This window comes from Heteronotia binoei, chromosome 5 (assembly GCF_032191835.1).
Source record: "Heteronotia binoei isolate CCM8104 ecotype False Entrance Well chromosome 5, APGP_CSIRO_Hbin_v1, whole genome shotgun sequence".
NCBI classification, from domain to species: domain Eukaryota; kingdom Metazoa; phylum Chordata; class Lepidosauria; order Squamata; family Gekkonidae; genus Heteronotia; species Heteronotia binoei.
Window position 1 is genome coordinate 2647556 of NC_083227.1, and position 24966 is coordinate 2672521.

General features: G+C 46.1%; 2 protein-coding genes across 2 annotated transcripts in view; one reads left to right on the top strand and one right to left on the bottom strand.

Annotated features, from left to right (window-relative positions):
- The window catches only part of LOC132571389 (zinc finger protein 850-like), a gene marked incomplete at its 3' end in the record, with an annotated part of 552489 nt that overhangs the window by 121198 nt on the left and 406325 nt on the right, over positions 1 to 24966 (top strand). The window lies entirely within an intron of this gene.
- LOC132572107 (oocyte zinc finger protein XlCOF6-like) overlaps positions 19649 to 24966 on the bottom strand; it is a 35860-nt gene continuing 30542 nt past the window's right edge. Inside the window, exon 5 of the mRNA XM_060238903.1 lies at positions 19649 to 22478. Coding sequence (XP_060094886.1) covers positions 20689 to 22478 — 1790 coding nt within the window. The 3' untranslated portion in view covers positions 19649 to 20688. The remainder of the gene's footprint in view (positions 22479 to 24966) is intronic.

Here is a 24966-nt window from a genome sequence, read left to right on the forward strand (position 1 = left end):
CCAGCGGTCGTGGTGCATGTTGGCACCAATGATGTGGGGAAATGCAGTCGTGAGGTCCTGGAGGAAAAATTTAGGCTGCTAGGCGGGAGACTTAAGGCCAGGACCTCCAAGGTAGCCTTCTCAGAAGTGCTTCCTGTTCCACGTGTAGGGCAGGAGAGACAGGCACAAATTAGAAGTCTCAATGTGTGGATGAGACGATGGTGTAAGGAGGAAGGGTTTAAGTTTGTTAGGCACTGGGATGCTTTCTGGAACAAGCAGGAGCTGTACAAAAGAGATAGTCTCCACTTGTCCCCAGAAGGAATCAGGCTGCGGGCGCTTAAAATAAAAAAGACCAGTTTTAAAACTAAATCTTAAGGGAAAGCTGACAGGAGATGAAATGTTTCTGGTTCGGGAGGACTCATCTCAAAGAGATGAAGGGTTAGCTATTACTTTTCTACCAGGTAATGGATCAGAGTTGTCCACTGAGATGATGACAAACAGTATGAAGAAGATGATATTGGATTTATATCCCGCCCTCCACTCCGAAGAGTCTCAGCGTGGCTCACAATCTCCTTTACCTTCCTCTCCCACAACAGACACCCCCTTGAGGTGGGTGGGGCTGAGAGGGCTCTCACAGCAGCTGCCCTTTCAAGGACAACCTCTGCCAGAGCTATGGCTGACCCAAGGCCATGCTAGCAGGTGCAAGGGAGGGACGGTGGCTCAGTGGCAGAGCATCTGCTTGGCAAGAAGGTCCCAGGTTCAATCCCTGGCATCTCCACAAAAGGGTCCAGGCAAATAGGTGTGAAAAACCTCAGCTGAGACCCTGGAGAGCCACTGCCAGTCTGAGAAGGCAATACTGACTTGATGGACAAGGGTCTTATTCAGTATAAGGCAGTTTCATATGTTCATAAGGGGAGGAGTGGGGAATCAAACCCAGTTCTCCCAGATAAGAGTCCACACACTTAACCACTACACCAAACTGGCTCTCCAAAGTGGCCTGTCTGCCAAATTCTCAAGGCAGCAGGAGGAAGGCTGCGGGCCTAACTTGCCTGGGATATTATAGATGTTTGTATACAAATGCTAGAAGTGTTCGAAGTTAAACTGGGGAATTGGAATATTTAGTGTTGAGGGAAAACATAGACATTGTGGGAATTTCAGAAACTTGGTGGAATGAGGAGAATCAGTGGGACACGGTGATTCCTGGATACGTTAAATGTTAAACAGAGAGCCAGTTTGGCATAGTGGTTAAGTGTGCGGACTCTTATCTGGGAAAACCGGGTTTGATTCCCCACTCCTCCACTTGCACCTGCTGGAATGGCCTTGGGTCAGCCATAGCTGGCAGAAGTTGTCCTTGAAAGGGCAGCTGCTGTGAGAGCCCTCTCCAGCCCCACCCACCTCACAGGGTGTCTGTTGTGGGGGAGGAAGGTAAAGGCGATTGTGAGCCGCTCTGAGACTCTTCGGAGTGGAGGGCGGGATATAAATCCAATATCTTCTTCTTATATCAGAAGGATAGAGAGGGAAGGGTTGGAGGTGGGGTAGCTCTGTATGTCAGAAAGGGTATACAGTCCAGTATGACTGAGGTCAGAGAATTAGATTCCCTTATAGAAGTGCTTTGGGTCGAAATAGAGCACCCAAAAAAAATTTAACTATGGGAGTTTGTTATCGCCCACCAAATCAAAATACAGAGGACGATCGTGGCTAAACGTAAAAACTGTGTCATAATATGTGATTTTAACTACCCGCAGATTGATTGGATGTGTTCTGGTCGAGAGAAAGAGACTGAGTTTCTAGACACTCTCAATGACTGTGTTATGGAGCAGATGGTCACAGAATCTACCAGGGGTGGGGTGGGGTGATCCTGGATTTGGTCCTAAGTAATGCCCAAGACCTGGTAAAAGTTGTAAAAGTGATTGCATCGCTTGGGAGCAGTGACCATAACGTTATTGATTTCACCATTTGTATAAATAGGGAGTTGCCCCAAAAGACCAACACAACCACTTTTAACTTTAAAAGGGGTAAATTCTCTGAGATGAGGAGGCATGTGAGGAGGAAATTGAAAGAAAAGGTAAATGCAGTCAAAACCCTTGGGGAAGCTTGGAGGCTATTTAAAACTACAATCCTAGAAGCTCAGATAAAATATATACCACAAGTTAGGAAAGGCACAAAGAGGTATAAGAGAAGGCCTGCATGGTTAACAAACAAAGTTATGGAAGCTGTAAACGTTAAGAAAGATTCCTTTAAGCGGTGGAAAGCTAGTCCAAATGAGATTAATAAAAGGGAACACAGGCTGTGGCAAATCAAATGCAAGACTGTGTTCAGGCAGGCAAAAAGGGACCATGAGGAGCATATTGCAAAAAACATAAAGACCAACAATAAACATTTCTTCAAATATATTAGAAGCAGGAAACCAGCCAGGTAGGCAGTGGGGCCCTTGGATGACCATGGGGTAAAAGGATTACTGAAGGAGGATAGGGAAATGGCTGAGAAGCTGAATGCATTTTTTCCCTCCGTCTTCACTGTAGAAGATGAGAAGTGTTTGCCTGCTCCAGAACCACTTATTTTGGAAGGGGTGTTGAAAGAACTGAGTCAGATTGAGGTGACAAGAGAGGAGGTCCTACAAATGATAGACAAATTAAAAACTAATAAGTCACCAGGTCCGGATGGCATACATCCAACAGTTCTGAAAGAACTCAAAGGTAAACTTGTGGATCCCCAGACAAAAATATGTAATCTTTCATTGAAATCTGCCTCCGTTCCTGAGCACTGGAAGGTAGCAAATGTCCCCCATCTTTAAAAAGGGTTCCAGAGGAGATCCGGGAAATTACAGGCCAGTCAGTCTGACTTCAATACCGGGAAAGTTGGTAGAAACCATTATCAAGGACAGAATGAGTAGGCACACTGATGAACACAAGTTAATGAAAAAGGCTTAGCATGGGTTCTGTAAGGGAAGATCTTGCCTCACTAACTTGTTACAGTTCTTTGAGGGGGTGAACAAACATGTGGACAAAGGAGACCCGATAGATGTTGTTTACCTTGACTTCAAGAAAGCTTTTGATAAAGTTTCTCATCAAAGGCTCCTTAGTAAGCTCGAGAGTCATGGAGTAAGAGGACAAGTCCTCTTGTGGATCAAAAACTGGCTAATTAATAGGAAACAGAGAGTGAGTATAAATGGGCAATCTTTGCAGTGGAAGACGGTAAGTAGTGCGGTGCCGCAGGGTTCAGTACTGGGTCCCATGCTCTTTAATTTGTTCATAAATGATTTCGAGATGAGAGTAAGCAGTGAAGTGGCTAAGTTTGCAGATGACACTAAATTGTTCAGGGTGGTGAGAACCAGAGAGGATTGTGCGGAACTCCAAAGGGATCTGTTGAGGCTGGGTGAGTGGGCGTCAACTTGGCAGATGAGCTTCAATGTGGCCAAGTGCAAAGTAATGCACACTGGGGTCAAAAATCCCAGCTACAAATACAAGCTTATGGGCTGTGAACTGGCAGAGACTGACCAAGAGAGAGAGATCTTTGGGTCGTTGTAGATAACTCACTGAAAATGTTAAGACAGTGTGCAATTGCAATAAAAAAGGCCAACGCCATGCTGGGAATTATTAGGAAGGGAATTGAAAACAAATCAGCCAGTATCATAATGCCCCTGTATAAATCCATGGTGCGGTCTCATTTGGAATACTGTGTACAATTCTGGTCACTGCACCTCAAAAAGCATATTATAGCATTGGAAAAAGTCCAGAAAAGGGCAACGAGAATGATTAAAGATTTGGAACACTTTCCCGATGAAGAAAGGTCGAAACGCTTGGGAGTCTTTAGCTTGGAGAAACAGAAGCTGATGAATGTAATAAGAGTTAAAGGGAAGGTACCAAATACATGGAAGGAAGCTGTTATTTCTTTGATACCTAAAGAAGAAAGAGACGCTACAAATGTGAAAAATTATAGACCAATTTCACTTTTGAACAATGATTATAAAATATTTACAAGAATTCTGGCGGAACGACTTAAGCAATATCTGATAAAATTTATAAAGGAGGACCAAGCTGGTTTTCTTCCTAAAAGACAAATAAGAGACAATATTAGAACTGTTGTAAATATTGTAGAATACTATGAAAGACATCCAGAAAAGGAAGTAGCACTATTCTTTGCGGATGCAGAAAAAGCATTTGATAATTTAAATTGGGACTTTATGTTTGCAGTGATGGAAAAAATGGAGCTTGGAGAAAGTTTTATAAGAATGATAAAGGCAATATATTCTGAACAAAGGGCAAGGCTGTGCATCAATGCAGATCTTACAGACGAAATGAAAATTAGTAAAGGTACTAGACAAGGCTGCCCGCTTTCGCCATTGTTGTTCATAATGACTCTTGAAATTTTACTGATGCAGATCCAAGATGAAAAAGATTTAGAAGGACTACAAATAAAAGGGTATACCTATAAATATAGAGCATTTGCAGATGATATAATGTTTATAAATGAAAATTCCCTACAAGCTACACCGTTGTTGTTAACGAAAATACAAGAGTTTGGGGAGTTGGCGGGACTTTACATAAACAAAGAAAAATCAAAAATTTTATGTAAGAATATGCAGAAAAATAGACAACAAGAATTACAAAGACTAACGGGTTGTGAAGTTACCTCTAAGGTAAAATACCTAGGGGTAGAGATAACAATGAAAAATATTGATCTGTTTAGGAACAACTATGAAAAGCTCTGGCGCAAAATAGAAGAAGATATGCTAAAGTGGAACAAGCTCAATTTGTCATTGTTGGGCAGAATAGCTGCAGTAAAAATGAATATTTTACCAAGGATTATGTATTTGTTTCAAACCATCCCCACTGTGAAAGATGCGAAGCAATTTGATAAATGGAGAAGAAAAATCTCGGAATTTGTGTGGGCCGGGAGGAAACCTAGAATCAAAATGAAAGTCCTGATAGATGCAAAAGAGAGAGGTGGGTTTCAATTACCAGATTTGAAACTGTATCATGAAGCAATTTGTTTAGTATGGTTGAAAGAATGGATAACGCTATTAAATAAAAAACTTCTAGTGTTAGAAGGCCATGGAAAAAAATTCGGCTGGCATGCCTACTTGTATTATGGGAAAAAGAAGATGGATGGTCTTTTCTCTCACCATTATATAAGGAGCAGCTTACTAAATGTGTGGATAAAGTACAAGAAATATGGCGATGAGAGAAGACCTTTGTGGATAGTGCCGGCTGAAGTGATAAAGTTAACGGCCAAAACAGTTAAGGAAAAACAACTATCATACAACCAACTACTAAAAATACAAAGTGGGAAAATAGAACTGAAAACTGCAGAAGAATTGAATTATAAATATGATTGGTTTCAAATGCAACAAATAAAAAGCTTGATGGAGAATGATATCAAAGCTGAAGGAATAAGGAAAGAGCAAACAGAAATGGAAAGAGTTCTGCTTGGAGATAATGAGAAATTAATTTCAAAAGTGTACAAATTACTTTTACAATGGACTACAGAAGATGAAGTAGTGAAATCTCAAATGATAAAATGGGCAATTAATGTAAATAAAGAAATAAAGATGGAATCTTGGGAATATTTGTGGAAAAACTCTATGAAACTCGCAACATGTCATAGTATTAAAGAGAACTGTTTTAAGATGATGTATAGATGGTATATGACTCCAAAAAAATTAGCAAAGATGAACAATAAGATGCCAGATAGGTGCTGGAAATGTAAAAAGCATGAAGGTTCTTTCTACCATATGTGGTGGACTTGTGAAAGAGCTAAAATGTTTTGGCAGATGATTCAACAAGAGATATCTAAGATCCTAGGATATGAATTTAACAAAGAAGCAGAGATTTTCTGCTGGGATTACAAATGGAAAAATTTCCAAAAGAAGATAGAACTTTAATATGGTACTTGCTCTCAGCTGCTAGGACATTGTATGCGCAGTTGTGGAAGCAAGAAAAAATACCAGAAAAATGGGACTGGACTATAAAAGTTATGTCATGGAGTGAAATGGACAAACTAACAAGAAAACTAAGAGACTGCGATTTAGAACTTTTTAATCGGGAGTGGAAGAAATTCAGAAGATATGTAGAAAAAGAGTGGAAAATAAAAGGACATTGGACAATTTTTGATGATTAAGACTTTTAAGACAAGAATATAACTTTTGAAGGGATCTTTTCTTAATCAATTTTTGTTTTTTCTTGATAGTTAAAGGTACCTTTAATATCTGTTTTTTTTTTTAAAAAAATAACACTGGCGGGGGTCAAGTATTGGGGGGAGGGGTGGGAGAAAAGTAAGATGTGGGGTAGAATGATGGTTTTTTAATTATTATCTTAAGCTTTTTATAAGTTGTAGATATAGTTCTACTACCATATGTTACTAATAAAATTGTTTATACGAGAAACATCGACTGCGGGGTGACATGATAGAGGTTTACAAGATAATGCATGGGATGGAGAAAGTAGAGAAAGAAGTTCTTTTCTGCCTTTCTCACAATACAAGAACTCGTGGGAATTCAATGAAATTGTTGAGCAGTCGTGTCAGAAGGGATAAAAGGAAGTCCTTCTTCACCCAAAGGGTGATTAACATGTGGAATTCACTGCCACAGGAGGTGGTGGCAGCTACAAGCACAGCCAGCTTCAAGAGGGGTTTGGATAAAAATATGGAGCAGAGGTCCATAAGTGGCTATTAGCTACTGCATATTATTGGAACTGTCTGGGGCAGTGATGCTCTGTATTCTTTATGCTAAGGCGGGGGGCAAAGTGGAAGGACTTGTAGCCCCAGTTGTGAACCTCCTCCTACACCCACCCTGCCTCTCCTGCTGGCCACGACATTGACCACAGTGGCCCCTGGACCAGCCCGGTGTGTCGGCTGATCTCAGAGCCCACCCAGCTCCTGGAGTCCTCCAGAGGGGGGGAGTACAGGACCAAGCCGCACAAGGACCTATTGCTTTTCCATATTTTGATTCACACATCATCACAATGGCAGCAATTCGCACCTTTGAAAGATCCTTACCCAGAGAGGCCACATTCCCATAGTTCTCAAGCATGACTTCCCTGTAGAGACCTCTTTGGTCTGGATCCAGCAGGGCCCACTCAGCCTCGGTGAAAAACACAGCCACCTCCTCGAAGGAAAAAGGACCCTGAAAGAAAAAGCAGGTTTCCTCATCAGAGACTGTCCCAGTCAAGACTGTACTCTGGACAGGGGCATTCTGGGGTGGTGCAGGATGGAGAGCTTGCCAGGGGGGTAAAGGGAGCGGCCTTCAGAGCCCCTCTCGCTCAGACACATGAGCAGCAACTGCAGGAGCAAAAGGCCCCCTGAGGAAGAGGGGGGAACTCAGGCAGTCCCCTGCTCATCTCCCCTACCTGGACTGCAGGGGCAGCAGCCGTTTCCACTCCTCCACAAAGACTCAGCACCGTCTCTTCACTGCCTGTGAGGGAGAGAATGTTGGAATAAAGGGTGTTAGCAGAGACTTCATATTTTCTTTGCTTGTTCGAATCCTGCTTCATGCACCCCTGTGCCCAAGGCTGTGAAACCTTGCCCTGGGTATACTTTAAAAAATGTGTAACAATTTTGAGTAAACTTGAGGGAGAGGTGAGGAGAAGCCTCAGGGAGGGGTGGGGTATAATCACTGCCAACTTTTCTCTTTTGAGCTGCCTTGAATCCCTCTAATGGAAGGTATGTGATATAGGAATACTTTAGTTAACCTGAGGAATTCACTGCTTCATGGAGAGGTGGTGGCTACAAGCACGGACAGCTTCAAGAGGGGACTGGATAAACATATGAAGCAGAGGTCCATGAGTCCCCTTCAGCTATTGGGTATAAATGGAACCTTGTGTGCCATGCAAAAGTATTTCCTTTTTCTCCTGTCCTGAACCTTTGTCATGATCGGAGGCCTAGTACGGCCTAGAGGACAGGGGGAAGCCTGCCTAGGAGTTGCTAGTGGGCATACATCTCCCAGGGATCTCCCAGGATCCCTTCTGTCTCTCTGATTGGGTGGCAGAATTTTGGAGGAAAAACTAGCCCAGAGGCAGTGTTCCCTCTAAGCTGAGTTAGTATGAGCTAGCTCACAGTTTTTTAGCCTCTTGCTCACACATTTTTGTCTCAGCTCAGGAAAAATGGCCCCAGAGCAAACTAATTTATACAGACGACTTCAATGCCAGTAGCTCACGGAGTAGAATTTTTGCTCACAAGACTCCGCAGCTTAGAGGGCGCATTGCCCAGAGGGGGAGGGAAAGCATGAAAGGCCTGGCTGGAAAGGACGGTTGTTTTCTCTGCTGAGGCTGGAATGGAGGAGGCTGCAGCTGCAGGGAAATCCCTCATCCAGGGAGGAGGAGTGAATTGGTTTGACTTACAGAAGGGGACGTGTCTCTCCTCACGCTAGGGCTTTTCTTCTTTGTTTTGTACCAACCTTTACTGCTTTTTCCCATTCACTGCTGTCTTTACTACACACCTATTCTGTAGTTGTTGTTAGGCTGCCCGAGTCCTTGCTTCTCTTTAAAATGGCTCCAGAGCAAACTAATTATACAGTAACTCACAACTTTAATGCTGGTAGCTCATGGAGTAGAATCTTTGCTCAGAAGACTCCACAGGTGAGTGTGAACAAAAGCCCTTAAATTTGCATATATACGGACATCGTGATCACCAGTTGGTTGCCAGGATGCCTGGAGTTGCACCTCACACACATCTACACTAAAGCAGAAGACTTTGACCAAGCCATTTCCTTATAGGCCCAGGTGTATGTTGTGGGTTTCATCTTTACTGCAGCCCTTCTCCTAATGGGTCCTAGCATGGGCAAAACAACCTCGCAGCCTCCCCGTCCCTGGTTTTCGCAGTGAAAGAGGTCGCGCCGCCGTGAGCTGTCCAGTCAAGCTGTCTTTCTTCTCTCTGTTAATGGAAGCCATTGCTAAGGCTAACATCACCAGTTTTCCCCATTCACTGCTGCATTAAAAGTCTTTACCACCCATCGATTGTTTGAGGACTATAAATAAACTGTTGTTGTTGTTAGGTTGCCTGAGTCCTCACGTCTCCTTCGTCATGGCTAAAAGGTTTTGCTAAGAAGGCAGATTCAGGGGTTGGGGGGGGGGGTACTCTGGGCCCCCCCGAAAGACCCTGACCAGAGCGGTGGCAGCCTGTAGAAGGCCCTTCCTGGTCCCCTGCTGAGTCACAACCTTCTATCCAACAACTTCACAATGGGCCCAGATCTGGGCACAAGGCACCCTTACCGTGTGAGAGGGCCTCTTGGGCACGCTCCTGGGCCTGCGCCTCCTGCTCTTCCTCCAAGGGAGACCCTTCCTCCTCAGAGACCTCTGCTTCCATCTTCACAGATGGTCCCCACATCTGGAACAGCAGGAAGAGAGACAGGGAAGAGCAGGAAGGCTGAAGACCAAGGAAGCAAAACATGCTCCATTCCCCATCCCTGCATCCATCAACAGAGCTGCAAGAATCAGGGATCTGGTTTTCTATCAACCCTGGTGAAGTGCCTGGAGGGATGCGTATAAGGTGAAAGGTCACAACTTGAAGGGACGGCATGAAGCTCCCTCACCTGTTCTGCCTGCCTCTTCTCCTCTGCCTGGCTCAGGAGGAAACCTTCGGCCACGGCCACCGCCTGGGAACTGGTCTCCGGCCCACATCCTCTGACCCAGCCCTGCATTTCCTGGGGCAGGAGAGTCAGGAACTGCTCCAGGATCACCAGGTCCACGATCTGCTTCTTGGTGTGTCTCTCCGGCTCCAGCCACTGGCTGCAAAGTCCATGGAGCTGGCTGCAAACCTCTCGGGGCCCATCAGACTCATGGTAGCTGAATTGCCGGAAACGCTGGCGATATTCCTCTGAGATCGCCGTGACCTGATAACAGACCTCTGGCTCAGGGCTTTCCCAGAATCCAACACCACTCCCATCTAGGGTAGGTTTGGGGCCTTTGCTTTCTCTCTTGCCCGTTCCAGGTCCTTCTGGGTCCTGCTCTTCCATCTCCTTTCCCTTCTCTTGGGTTACTTCTACCTGTGGAAAAAATGCTTTTATTCACTTGACTATGAAGAGGGAGAGGGGAATATATCAAAAAGGCAGAAAGGAACCTAAAGAAGATGGAGCTACATCACCGACCCTGGTCATGACACACCCAGGACTGCCCTCCTGGATCAGAAGGAAAGTCCTTCTCGTGGTTTACAAATCAGGATTCATGTCATTAACTACCGTAGACATCTCCTAGGGAGGCCCAAAGTCTCCGGGTCCTGATGGCAAACACCCAAGAGTTTTTAAAGGATGTGAGACGGTTGATCTACGAACCTGAGTATGTGACCTATTTTAAAAAGGGATTCAGAGGGGAACCAGGAAATTACAGGCCGGTCATCCGAACGCCTGTCCCAGGCATATTAGCAGAATATGTAATCAAAGACAGAATTAATTGTCAGACACACGGAAGGACAAAGCCTGCTGAGGGAAAATCAGCACGGCTTCTGCGCAGGGAAGTCCTGCCACAACAGAGAGTGGGCAAAAAGGAATTTTTCTTCCTCCCCCAACTAGAAATTGAAGGCATCCGATACAGCTGATGGGCAGTAGATTCAGGACACAGAGAGCGATTAAAGTGTGGAATTTTCCACCAGAGGGTGTAGTCATGGCCACTACAGGAATAAACAGCTTTCAAAGAGACCAGATAAATTCATGGAGGGCAAATCTATCAATGGCTGCTAGCTGTGGTGACCGAGGGGAACCTTCACATTTAGAGGCAGTCAACCTCTGGATCCCAGAGAAGGAGGCAGCATCAGGGGAAGGCCTCGGTCTCTGTGCCCTGTTGCTGGTTGTCCAGAGGAACTGGCTCGCTCCTGTGTGAGGCAGGAGGCTGGACTAGAGGGACTCTTGGTCCGATCCAGCAGGGCTCTGCTCGTGTTCTTTCTACAGGTTCCTGTTGCTGAGGCCGTGATCCTCATCACGATGTGTTCCCAGTGCTCTTTTTCCCTCCTGGCCTTCTGGATGTGGGCAGCTGATATCTGGGCGCATGGCTCTCCGCAACAGCCCTTGAACTGTGACTCATGGGCATTGGTGGTATTAAGCTCTCTGCACCTTGGCAACAGATTTTATTTAATTCCCTCTCCTCTGCTGAGGGGCCTTGAATACCCAGTAGCAGCCCTGCCCCAAAACTGGCATTGTGTCAGGGTCCTACGATGGGGCTGTGGTTGATTCTCATTCAGGCAGGAGTTAGAGAGCCAGTTTGGTGTAGTGGTTAAGTGTGCGGACTCTTATCTGGGAGAACCAGATTTGATTCCCCACTCCTCCACTTGCAGCTGCTGGAATGGCCTTGGGTCAGCCATAGCCCTGGCAGAGGTTGTCCTTGAAAGGGCAGCTGCTGTGAGAGCCCTCTCAGCCCCACCCGCTTCACAGGGTGTCTGTTGTGAGGGGAGAAGATACAGAAGATTGAAGCCACTCTGAGTCTCTGATTCAGAGAAAAGGGTGGGATATAAATCCGCAGTCTTCTACCCCCCCACACACCCCACATGCAATGATCTTTTTCACTTGCAGACCAAATTAAGGCTCTTCACCTCCCCCCGCCCTGGAATAAAATTAAAAGCAACAGAACTCCAATTTCATACTTCAGTTTTCTTCCTTGCACTTAAAAGACACTGTAGTCCCCTCACCCCCCCCCCCCAAGTTACATAGCAGAGCAAAACTGATGCCTAATGGAGTTGCCAGCCTCCAGGTGGGCAATGAAAGGAACAAACACTGTGATGTGCAGGCTCTCTCTCTCTCTCTCGGCTTGACTTCGCGAATGAAGATTTAAGAAGGGTGCAGTAGTCCACGTCTGCTGCAGGCTCGCTGGTGGCTGACAAGACCAATGCGGGACAGGCAGGTCCGGCCACAGTGGCTGCAGGGAAAAGTCTGATTTGGGGTTGGTGCTGTAGCAGTGCGATTCTTCCTCAATCTCCTTTTGTCCTCAAGACCAGCTATGCGTGCATTCTCAAAGGAAGAGACAGCCTGGTGGATGGTGTGCCTCCACCTTTTGAGATCTGAGGCTAGGTCTGACCACTGGTGATGGTTGATGCGACAGGTGCCAAGGGATTTCTTCAAGGAGTCCTTGTACCTCTTCTTCGGTGCCCCTCTATTTCGATGGCCGGCGGAAAGTTCGTCACACAGAGCAATCTTGGGAAGGCGGTGGTTTTCCATCCTAGAAATATGCCCTGCCCAGCGCAGCTGCGTCTTCAACAGCAGTGCCTCGATGCTTGTAACCTCCGCCCTCTTGAGGACTTCAGTGTTGGTCACAAAGTCACTCCAGTGGATGTTGAGGATGGTGCAAAGGCAGCGCTGATGAAAGCGCTCAAGGAGTCGCAGGTGATGACGGTATAAAACCCACGATTCGGAGCCGTAGATGAGGGTTGTCATCACAACAGCTTTGTAAGGCTAACAATGTTTAATGTGCAGGCTAACAATGTTTAATAAAACCATTTAAAAACCTTTGTAAATTATCTTTTCATGCTTCATATTATAACAGAGGTCCATTCTCACATTCCAATATTACAAGAAAAGCCCTATGAGCACCCGGATGTAGGCTTCTTTCGTCAATGGCCACCTAAAAGAACAGCTTGCTTCTGATAAAAAAAATATTGTAGAGAGCTATAGGCCAGCAAACTCCAGAAGGCTTGGGCATCTGGTTAAAAGAATAAGTTTGGACTGGCTTAAGCTCCAAATATAAATATATGCACGTAAATGTCATTGAGTGGTAAGTTTTTTTACAATCATATAAAATCTGAAGAATTATCTAGTTCCATTCAGCTTTGTGGTATGCCTTCTTATTATTTTGGTTTATTCCAGGATGAGAGAACTTGAGGTAGGAGATCTTGCAGAAGAGCGTTTACATTGGGTTGTTACAAGAGGCTGGTAACCCTGAACATCATTAGAACTGATTTTGGGCTGTGTCAACAAAAGTAGTCTCCAGATCACGTGATAAATGTAAAGTTCTGCATTTAGGTAGGAAAAAGCAAATGCATCATTATAGGATGGGGGAGACTAGTCTTGGCAGTAGTATGGGTGAAAAGGATCTAGGGGTCTTTGTGGACAATTTACGGAACATGAGTCAGCAGACTGCTGCAGTAGCTAAAAGGGCAAATGCAATTTTGGGCTATATCAACAGGAGTGTAGTGTACACTCAGATCACGTGAAGTGATGGTATCACTTTGCTCTGCTCTGGTAAGACCTCACCTGGAGTCTTATGTTCAGTTTTGGGCACCACAGTTTAAGAAGGTTTAAGGAGCTGGGAATATTCAGCCTGGAGAGAGGACTGTGAGGTGATATGATCTGGCAACAATCCTGATTTTGTGAATTAGAAAGATCGTGAGAAGGAGGGCAGGAAGGGCTGCATCAGTGCCTAGTTCTTGTGGCCCCTTCTTACACACCCAGGGAAATGCTGAGTGGCACTTTGGGGTAAGTCAGAAATTTTTCTCTAGGCCAGACTGGCAAGGTATCCTGTTTGTTTGGTTTTTAGGCCATCTTCTGGGGCTGGAGCAGGGGTCAGGGTGTGTGTGTTGCGGGGGGTGGTGGCAGTTGTGAGTTTCCTGCATTGTGCAGGGGGTTGGACTAGATGACCCTGGAGGTCCCCTCCAGCTCTATGATCCTGAGAACGGAGATCAGGTCAGCCCCCCCCCCCAAAAAACATGCCTGTGGGGGCTCTATGGCATTAGACTCCACTGAGCTCCCCCCTCCCCCCAATTGCCTGGGGATTTCCCACTGCAGACTTGACAACCTGAGAGCAGCAGCTGTTTTGTGCAGAACTGAAATGACCAGCGACTGGACACCAGATCCATCTGCTGAATTCAGTCTTGCACTTTAAAGACCCTGATTATTCCCGCTCCCCCCCCCCCCGCAATCTCATGCCCAGAGCACAAGTGATGCTAACAGCGGCTTCCCTCTCTTCCTGCAAGATCTAACCCCTGATTCTCCCCTCCCCTCCCCAAATTCTGAAGGACTTACTTGCAAGGAGACCTTCCCTGGGTCCGGCTGCTGCAAGGAGCCTTTTCCCTGCTTCTCTGCGGACCCGAAGCTCTTCCTCTCTCGTGCAATTCAGGAACTTCTCCCCCCCACCCCCCACCCCAGCCGAAGAGCCTTCCTCCCCCCCCCCCCCGCCCTCTCTTGCAAAGCAGCTCTGTGCCTTTCACCCTTGCAGGGCTGGAGCAAAGCAGCAGACAAGCGCACCTTGAAGATCTCCCTTGCAGGGCTGGACACGGGATGTTGTGTCCTAGGCTCAAATGGGAGAACTGTTACTTTTGGAGGGAACTGTTACTTTTGGAGGGAAGCCAAACAAGCCAGAGCTTGAACTCCACACCAGGGTTCCAGAGAAGGCCTAAGCGTGCCCAATCAGGGGAAGGATTGAAACATAAGCAGCCAATCAACATCTAGGCTCATACTGTACCCTGATAGGCCCTTAGGGCCCTGTAAATAGCCAATCCGTGTAGATAGTTAAGGACCAATCAGAAGGGGGCAAGAATTGTATAAAGGAGCAGGAAGTTTGAACAGAGCTCAGTGTGTTGTGTATGTTCCTGAAGTAAAGCTTGCTGAAATCACTCTCCGACTCTAGTCTCTTACTGTGCTGACCCCAGTATTTTACACGGAGGAAGATGCCCCCCCACCCCCGCCGGGTTCCTGCTCCCAGACCCAGTCGGGTTGGTTGGGCTGCAGCCAGCGATCCCCTCTGCAGCTCAGTGGGACGACTCAGGAGTAGGAGGAAGCATCAGATCCATCACTTTCTCCCCCCGCCCCCCCAGTGGCGGACTGGGTCTAAAAATCTTGGTTGCCAGGAGACAAAGGGGGCCCAGTCACAATTTTAAGGCTATCGTTTAATTATTATAAAAATAAATAATATTTTCCAAAATACAGAAGTGGAAAAAGGTACAATTAAAACTTTTTGTGAAATAATAATTACTTTTGTGACGTAATTACAGTATGCATATACTCCCCCCCCCCTCCAGCCAAAGAGCCTTCCTTCCTCCCCCCTCCACTTGCTCGGCCTCTCGCAAAAACATACATGTTATCGGCAGCATACTGTCGGTATGAAATGTGAATCCAGATTGCATTTTCTCCAGGGGAGCTGATCTTTGCCAGCAGGGATCAGATGTAATCTCTGCCAGCAGATCCCCAGGTCCCACCTGGAGGCTGGCAACACTACATACCACGTCAATTTTAGTTGCATTGCAGTTATAATACTGGAATGTCTATTATATTTTCAAGCTACTAAAAGGTCATTACAATTTTTAACGTACTGCCTATAGTTTGAGGGGGCCATGATTGCCAATAGAGAATGCACGCTTGCCCATAGGGAGTATTGGAATTTAGGCTTCCCCTAAGGACAGTGATTGCCCACACAGTCTACACATGCTTTCCAACAGAGAATACATGATTGCCCACAGAGAGTAATGGAGATCACACTGTCCCTTAGGAAATAATGGAGACCATGGTTTCCCATGGAGAATTAGGGTTACCCTAAGAACAGTGATTGCCTATATAGACAACACACAAGGCTGGGAATGAATCTATAGGCCTCTCTGTAGCCTGAACCAAAGATCTTGTCACACACAGCAAGAACAAGGAACCGGTTTTCTTGAGAGACGCCCACCTAAACTTCAGGGGGACGTGGATTTCATTCTACATGTGATGGTGGGGGCAGCAGAGGAATTAGCACGTGGCATCCCTCAAGCTCAGGGGGGAGAGACTATATTGAAAATCTCACTTTGTCAGACCGTGTCTGCCATAAAATATGTTTCATTGTTTTGTTTGATGGGTTTTATGTTGCAAGCTGCCCAGAGCCTACTGCTGGGATAGGGTAGGTGCGGGGTTTTTTTTGTAGCAGGAACTTATTTGCATATTAGGCCACAACCTCCCGATGTAGCCAATCCCCCAAGAGCTTACAGTAGGCCCTGTAAGAAGAGCCCTGTAAGCTCTTGGAGGACTGGCTACATCAGAGGTGTGTGGCTTAATATGCAAAGGAGTTCCTGCTACAAAAAAATGGGTGGGGTATAAAATCAGTCAGTCAATACATACATAAAGCCAGGTACCAGAGACATAAGCTTTATAAAGGACACAGGCAAACCCAATTAGAAGAAGAAGAAATTGGATTTATATCCTGCCCTCCTCTCCAAATCTCAGAACGGCTCACAAATCTCCTTTACCTTCCTCCCCCACCCTATGAGGTGGGTAGGGCTGAGAGGGCTCTCACAGCAGCTACTCTTTCAAGGACAGCTGTGTGAGAGCTATAGCTGACCCAAGGCCATTCCAGCGACTGCAAGTGGTGGAGTGGGGAATTAAACCTGGTTTTTCCAGATAAGAGTCCATGCACTTAACCACTACACCAAACTTAGCAATATTCATTTTTACTGAAAAGACACACATACTCGTACAGTATTTTCTTTATTTACAAGTCTTTAACAAATGGCACCTCTTAATCTGAATTATTGCATCAGACTCTGGAGTCAAGATCTGTGCTGCAGCAATCCTGAGAATTGTGTTCAGGCATGGATATAGTTTTGATTCACCGACATTCATCACAGAAAAGAGCTTTTCACCAATGTACCCTGTCCCAAACAGGCAGAATGTTAGAAGCAAAAGACTTAAGTTAGAGGTCATTTGGACCCCAGAACTGGAGAAATGGGTCATCCTCTTATTCTACAGAGCAATGTCCCTTCCTAAGCAAAGGTTTCCCCCTTTTCCAATTGATATAAGAAACACTTCACTATGGACTAGCAGGTGCTTGGAGCAGGCAACCTATGAACATATGAAGCTGCCTATACTGAATCAGACTCTTGGTCCATCAAAGTCAGTATTGTCTTCTCAGACTGGCAGCGGCTCTCCAGGGTCTCAAGCTGAGGTTTTTCACACCTATTTGCCTGGACCCTTTTTTGGAGGGATTGAACCTGGGACCTTCTGCTTCCCAAGCAGATGCTCTACCACTGAGCCACCGTCCCTCCCCTGGGACGGGTGATGTCCCTTTAAGAAAGGCTTTCTAGAATGTTCCTTACTCCTTCAGTTGCCCATTTCTAAACTAGCACAGCTATTTTTCCAGACTGAAGTAGATAGACACCCACGCCTTCTCAGTCTGCTCAATTAATCCTAGAATCCCAGAGTGGCCAAAGAGGCCATCTAGTCCACCCCCCACTCAATGCAGGATCTGCCTAGAGCGGGGGGGGGGGCAAACTGTGGCTCCCAAGTCTTTCCTCTCCCCACATCCCCCCCTTGCTTTGAATGCAGAGGTTTTTGGTTCCCCCCTTCTATTTATTCCGCAGGCCAAGCGCACACTGGGTGCTCTAACCCGGAGGGGTGACTGGGAGTTCTTTCATTGGGGGGGTGGAGGGAGGAGAGGGCCCGACAACAGCCTGCATTGTGGGGGTGGGGGTAGCTTTTATATTGGTAGACATGGCCTCTGGTTCCCCAATGCAGCTTATTGGTGGACCTGGCCTCCTGTTTCCAGTGGAAGTTAATTAGTGACCCTGGACGCTGGTTCCAGAAAATGACCTATTGGTGCACCTGATCTGTTTGCCCAATGCAGCCTTTTGGTAGACCTGCCCTCTCTTTTCCCATTCAACTCATTTGGGAGACCTGGCCTCTGCTTCCCCACTGCAGCGCATTGCTACACCACAACTCCTTTCTTTCCATTCAACGCAAATACAAACTTTCTCACACACAAGCGCCAACGACCTCCTTTCACCTCTTCTCGCACAATCCCTCCCAGCTTCAGCTCAAAACACCCATGCCGCTTCACTCACCAGGCCTGTTCCAAGCTACACCAGAAGCCGCTGAGCAGACACGCAGCCCACACTGCCCTTTGGCCCACTCCCCCTCCCTTCTCAAGAGTCACCAGCGTCAGTAGGAGCCCCCCCCCCCATTTTCCCCATGAGCAAAACTGCTCCACAGCCTGCTCACTGCCTGCACTTGTGTGCGCTTGCTAATTCATGGCAAAGCTTGCTGGTAGGGTGATGCGCCCTTCTAGACAGCAAAGCTGCATTCTTCTTCTGCTTTAACGCCGTTTCTATTTCTGCATCTCATGGGACGGGTCACAAGAGGAGATCAGAGAGAGACACATCATTTCCAAAACTCTCGCAAGGTAAGTTAAGTTTGACCTTTTGTGTGGGATGTCATCTCATGTCCTAGATGTCACTTCCAGGTCAAAAAGTCACCTGGTGGCACTTCCTGAGCTCCACCCCCTTCCCATGATGTCACATGGTGTACCAAAACCCCACCCCACCCTGTGATGTCACTCAGACCACTCCCACAGACCTGCCTCTTCTGCATCTGACATTTAGTCTCTGCGGCTCATTCCCAAAAATCATCAGAGACCTCATTGCTTTTGCTAAAGTAAACACAGTGCTGCTTTGTATCCCATTGAACTCAATTTTGTGAAAGACTGAATCATAGAGTTGGAAGGGACCTCCAGGGTCATCTAGTCCAACCCCCTGCAAAAGGCAGGAAACTCACAAATACCGTTCCCTAAATTCACACTGGACCGCCTCTCCCCATATGAACCCCCACAGCATCCTCTTTAGCAAAAGCAATGAGATACGGGATGATTTTTCAGTGGAAATGTGTTGAATTTACCGGCCATTGGAATCTAAAGATCCACAGCTCTTTTGGAGCCAGTACAGCAGAGAGATTGTGAACATGGAGAAGACATCGAATTAACCTCTCATAAAGAACTCTGGTTTGAAAAGGATTATATATAGTATATTTTATTCATTGAGGGGAGATTGAGAGAGGGAGCGAGAGCTCATACAATACTCAGAGGCTGTTGTCTCCTGCTATGTGGTGCAATATTGGATTGTGATATGAAAAGTGAAATCATATTTCATGTGGAAAATTAAATATTCAGTCCAGATGGATGGTGGATATATCTGTACATCACAGACATAAAATATACATAAGTAATGTCTAAGGAATTTATTAAAATTACAGTAATTTCCTATTGTAGACCTGGTGTTCTATGGCATCTTTGAGGGTGCAGGGAATGACAGTCCCTGGAAGTTGCAGAAACATTCCGGGAATGGAATTCCACTCTTGCCCTCCTTGAAGCCAGCCAGGCATCCTTAGGACCAGGGACTATGAAAAGATGTTGAGCAGCAGACCTCAGAGCCCGGGGGTTTGTATGGGGAGAGGCGGTCCAGAAGATATGCAGGCCCCTGGCCGTAAAGCGTTGATGCTTTGAGCCAGCTTGTCTCTACTGAATGGACCTGAGATTGGGTGCCTGAGTGAGTACCCTGACCTGGAAACCAACAACCAAAAGGGGAAATTACACTGGCAAGCCACTGCCTGGGTTGGGGGTGGGGGAGAAACTAGCAATGCCCAGCCGTTTCATGATTTCCTAGGCTCAGAGCATTGTATATTTTTAGTTTCTGCTGTGATCCTTGTGCTTTTTCTTGATGTATTATTTTTAAAGTTGTTTTGCCAAATCTCACTACTCCACCTTTCCATTTTAGGCAGACATCTTTTAATGGTGATGGGGGAAAGGTTTGGGAGACCCGAGCTGGGCTGATGGAGCCCAGCTCCTCACACTGGGCACTGCCCCCACTCTCCCCCACACCCTTGTTACTTGAATTGCCCTAAAAATAGGAGTTTGGGGAATTTATCCTGGTGGGGAATCAGGCCACAGTGAGATCTTGAGAACCTATATATACAGAAGGTGTCTGCTTTCGAAATCACCCAATAACGAGGAGATTTGGACTAATAATAAAATGAGTTTTACTATAAAATACAAGCAAATAACAAGGGTATAAAATCATAGAATATTCATACAGGCCCAAGTAAATAGGGTTGAAATAGACAGGGGTAAACACGAGCGTAGACAAACAGGGTATACTACCTGGTTCAGATGTTCTTACAACAAGAAGATATGGACGAGCACAGCCTTGTGCCACCTCTGGTGCTCCTTACTTAAAGGAGGGAGGAAGGAACAGTCCAGGAAGAAACCAGTGATCACGATGTCCATATAAATGAAAAATAGGGGGATCTCCGTTACACCCTGGAACAGCACAGATGTCCTTTTAAGGATTGTTGTAAAACATCTGTATTTGGCCAGATGCCTTTTAAAAGATTTCTTGTAAAACCCTGTTTGCCTTCTCAGTGGCTGAGATCAAAGGGAGCTGGAAGGGAGGGGCAAATGCCACATCTCGACCACAGCCTCTTTACAATCTATCTCTGCGGCAGCACACTGAAAGCAGGGGGGCCTCGCCTACAGCCTTGTGAAAGCGAGCAATGAATGATTCACAAGGAACACACCAACAAGAGAGGATTCAAGGGTGACAAACTGTACCTAGGGCCTGGCAGATGGAAAGAAGGGATGTCAGCGCAGCGACGCTCCAATGACCCATTCTGAAGCAGAGACACACTCATCGCTTGCTTTCTCCAGCTCCAGACCCTGCTTACTTGCTTCCCAGAACCTGCAAAACTTGCCAATAGGCAATGCACCTCTAGAAGACAGCTGGCGGGACCAGCAACAGAGAGCCTGGAATGCAGTCTGCTTTATGTGTTTGGGTGATTTCCCCATTTGAGCATTCAAATGCTTTTGAAGACTGGCTATCAAACTGAATATCTTCCCATACCCTGAGCATTTAAAATGTATATCCCCTGTATGTATTCTTAGACGCTGGTAAAGAAGGTCGCTACAATTAAAACTCTGAGCATTCAAATGTTTTCTCTCTTGACTGCATTCTTCAGTGCAGTTGAAGGCTGGAACTCACATAGAATCGTTTTCAACACTCTAAGCTTTAAAACGTTTCTCCCTTAGTGTGGGTTCTCTGATGCTTTTGAAGACTGGAACTCACACTGAATCTCTTTCCACACGCTGAGCATTCAAAAGTCTTCTTCCTTGTGTGGGATCTTTGATGCCTTTGAAGATTGCCACTGTTACTAAATCTCTTTCCACACTCAAAGCATTCAAAAGGTTTCTCCCCAGTGTGGGTTCTCTGATGCTGCTGAAGACTGGAACTCTGACTGAATCTCTTTCCACACTGTGAGCATTCAAATGGTTTCTCCCCTGTGTGGGTTCTTAGATGCTTTTGAAGACTGGAATTCACACCAAATCTCTTTCCACACTCTGAGCATACAAAAGGTTTCTCCCCAGTGTGGGTACTCTGATGCTGCTGAAGAGTGCCACTCCAACTGAATCTCTTTCCACACTCTGAGCATTCAAAAGGTTTCTCCCCTGTGTGTGTTCTCTGATGCCTCTGAAGAGTGCTACTCCTATTGAATCTCTTTCCACACTCTGTGCATTCAAAAGGTTTCTCCCCTGTGTGGGTTCTTAGATGATACTGAAAATTGGAATTCACACTGAATCTTTTTCCACACTCTGAGCATTCAAACGGTTTCTCCCCTGTGTGGGTTCTCTGATGATACTGAAGACCATCATTTGCACTGAATCTCTTTCCACACTCTGAGCATTCAAACGGTTTCTCCCCTGTGTGGGTTCTCTTATGCTGTTGAAGACCATAATTTGCACTGAATCTCTTTCCACACTCTGAGCATTCAAACGGTTTCTCCCCTGTGTGGGTTCTTTGATGATACTTAAGATGGCCACACTGACTGAATGTCTTCCCACACTCTGAGCATTCAAACGGTTTCTCCCCTGTGTGGGTTCTTAGATGCTTTTGAAGAATGTAACACTGACTGAATCTCTTTCCACACTCTGAGCATTCAAAAGGTTTCTCCCCTGTGTGGGTTCTCTTATGCTTTTGAAGATAGCCACTCCGGCTGAATCTCTTTCCACACTCTGAGCATTCAAAAGGTTTCTCCCCAGTGTGAGTTCTCTGATGCTGCTGAAGAGTGGCACTCAAACTGAATCTCTTTCCACACTCTGAGCATTCAAAAGGTTTCTCCCCTGTGTGGGTTCTCTGATGCTGCTGAAGATGGCCACACCGACTGAATCTCTTTCCACACTCTGAGCATTCAAAAGGTTTCTCCCCTGTGTGGGTTGTCTGATGATACTGAAGACTGGAATTCGCACTAAATCTCTTTCCACACTCTGAGCATTCAAAAGGTTTCTCCCCTGTGTGGGTTCGAAGATGCTGCTGAAGACTGCTACACTGACTGAATCTCTTTCCACACTCTGAGCATTGAAAAGTCTTCTTCCCTATGTGGGTTCTTTGGTGCTTTTGTACACTGGAATTCATACTGAACTGCTTTCTACGCTCTGAGAATTCAATGTGTTTCTGTACTGTGTGTATTCTTTGGTGTACCAAAAGCTGTGTTCTGTATCTGAAGTACTTTCCACAATAACGGCATTTATATGCCTTCCTTTGACCGGAGAATGTCATTCCTTTCTCTGAACAGATTAACAGTTTCATTCCTGAAAGAGTCCGTTGGTGACGGCTGGAGACAGGGATTTCATGGAACCTGCTTCCTTGGCGAGGAATGGTCTTAACCCCCCTTTTCAGTGTGCGGTTTCCTTCCTGCCTCTGTGGTTCATCTCTATTCTCGAAGTTTCCTTCAGCCTGTTCAATCTTGGCTTTTTCCAGTGAGAACCCGTGAAATTCCCCAACTGACTCCTCAACATCTCCTGCTGGAATAAAGAGGGAAGTTGAATCATAACTCATGCAAGGAGCCAAGGCACCTACCACAAACTCCTAATTCATGACGATGCATTTTTGACTCCTGATCTGTCTGTCTGCCTTTCCTGGGCAACCTCCTATAGAGCTTTTCCTACATTCTGACCACCCCTGCCCCCCCCCCACAAAGAACTCCCTAAATGTACATGAAGGGAAAAGGTGGCAAAGATATTTTCCTCTGTGCTTCCCATTTGCCTTGCCATGAAGGTCCTTTGGCCTGCAGTTTGGCCCTATTTTCCTTGTGTTCCCAATAAGGTAAGAAGACCCTCCAGAAGGAGAGCCACATAAACACAACAGGATTTAAAGGGGGACTGTATATTTTAAAAAGCTATCATGAAGGTGGAATGCCAGCAGGGGGGTGGGAGCTTTCCAGTGTTTTGCACCAAATGGCACATGTATCACTATCTACCCACAGGACAGAAGTCTTGGGTGTGTGCTCGATGTAAGGAGATCCTGGTCCTCAGGGAACGAGTTCATACCCTTGAGGCTGAGGTGACTGACCTGGAGAAGCAGAGACAGTCAGTTAGGCACTCAGAGAAGACTCTCGGGACGTGTTAGATGAGCCCAGCTCTTAACATGGCAGCCCCTTTGCTGCCAGGGAGCATGAGGGTCGAGAGGGAACAGGGCACCGTGCTAAGGACAAGGGGAAGGCGCCCTCAGAAGGGACCTCTTCTTCAGTTGGTGAGCGGGTATCCTTCCGCGCCAAGGAACCATCCCTGGGCTGGAGGGAGGGGGGGGTTTTGGTAGTTGGTGATTCGATCCTTAGGCAAGTAGACAGCTGGGTGGCAAAACCGCATACTGACCATATGATGACTTGCCTGCCTGGTGCGAAGGTAGCGGATATTACGCGTGTTGTAGATAGGCTGATGGTGCTGGAGAGGAGCCGGTGGTCGTGGTGCACATTGGCACCAATGATTTGAGGAAATGAGTCGTGAGGTCCTGGAGGAAAAATTTAGGCTGCTAGGTGGGAGACTTAAGGCCTGGACCTCCAAGGTAGCCTTCTCGGAAGTGCTACCTGTTCCACGTGCAGGGCAGGAGAGACAGGCACAAATTAGAAGTCTCAATGTGTGGATGAGACGATGGTGTAAGGAGGAAGGGTTTAAGTTTGTTAGGCACTGGGATGCTTTCTGGAACAAGCAGGAACTGTACAAAAGAGACGGTCTCCACTTGTCCCCAGAAGGAACCAGGCTGCTGGCGCTTAAAATCAGAAAGGGGGCAGAGCAGTTTTTAAACTAAATCTTGGGGAAAGCCGACAGGAGATGAAATGTCTCTGGTTCGGGAGGACTCATCTCAAAGAGATGAAGGGTTAGCTGTTACTTTTCTACCAGGTAATGGATCAGAGTTGTCCACTGAGATGGTGACAAGCAGTATGGACTGTTTGCCAAAGTCTCGAGGTGGCAGGAGGAAGGTTGCGGGCCTAACTTGCCTGGGAAATTATAGATGTTTGTATACAAATGCTAGAAGTGTTCGAAGAGGAATTGGGGAGTTGGAATGTTTACTGTTGGGGGAAAACATAGACATTGTGGGAATTTCAGAAACTTGGTGGAATGAGGAGAATCAGTGGGACATGGTGATTCCTGGATATAAGTTAGGATAAGGATAGGGAGGAAAGGGTTGGAGGTGGGGTGGCTAAGTATGTCAGAGAGGGTATACAGTCCAGTAAGACTGAGGTCAGAGAATTAGATTCCCTTCTAGAAATGCTTTGGGGTGAAATAGAGGGCCCAAAAGAAAATTTAACTACGGGAGTTTCTTATCTCCCACCAAATCAAAATATAGGGGATGATTGTAATATGATGGAAGGATTAAAGACAGTGGCTAAACGTAAAAACTGTGTCATAATAGGTGATTTTAACAATCCGCAGATTGATTAGGTCAATATGTGTTCTCCTCGAGAGAAAGATATTGAGTTTCTAGGCACTCTCAATGACTGTGCTATGGAGCAGATGGTCACAGAACCTACCAGGGATGGGGTGATCCTTGATTGGGTCCTAAGTAATGCCGAAGACCTGGTGAGAGATGTAAAAGTGATTGCACTGCTTGGAAGCAGTGACCATAAAGTTATTGATTTCACCATTTGTATAAATAGGGAGTTGCCCCAAAAGACCAGCACAACCACTTTTAACTTTGAAAGTGGTAAATTCTCTGAGATGAGGAGGCATGTGAAGAGGAAACTGAAAGGAAAGGTAAATGCAGTCAAAACCCTTGGGGAAGCCTGGAGGCTATTTAAAACGACAGTCCTAAAAGTTCAGATAAAATATATACCACAAGTTAGGAAAGGCACAAAGAGATATAAGAAAAGGCCTGCATGGTTAACAAAGTTACGGAAGCTGTAAAAGGTAAAATGATTCCTTTAAGCGGTGGAAAGCTAGTCCAAGTGAGATTAATAAAAGGGAACACAGGCTGTGGCAAAACAAATGCAAGACTGTGATCAGGCAGGCAAAA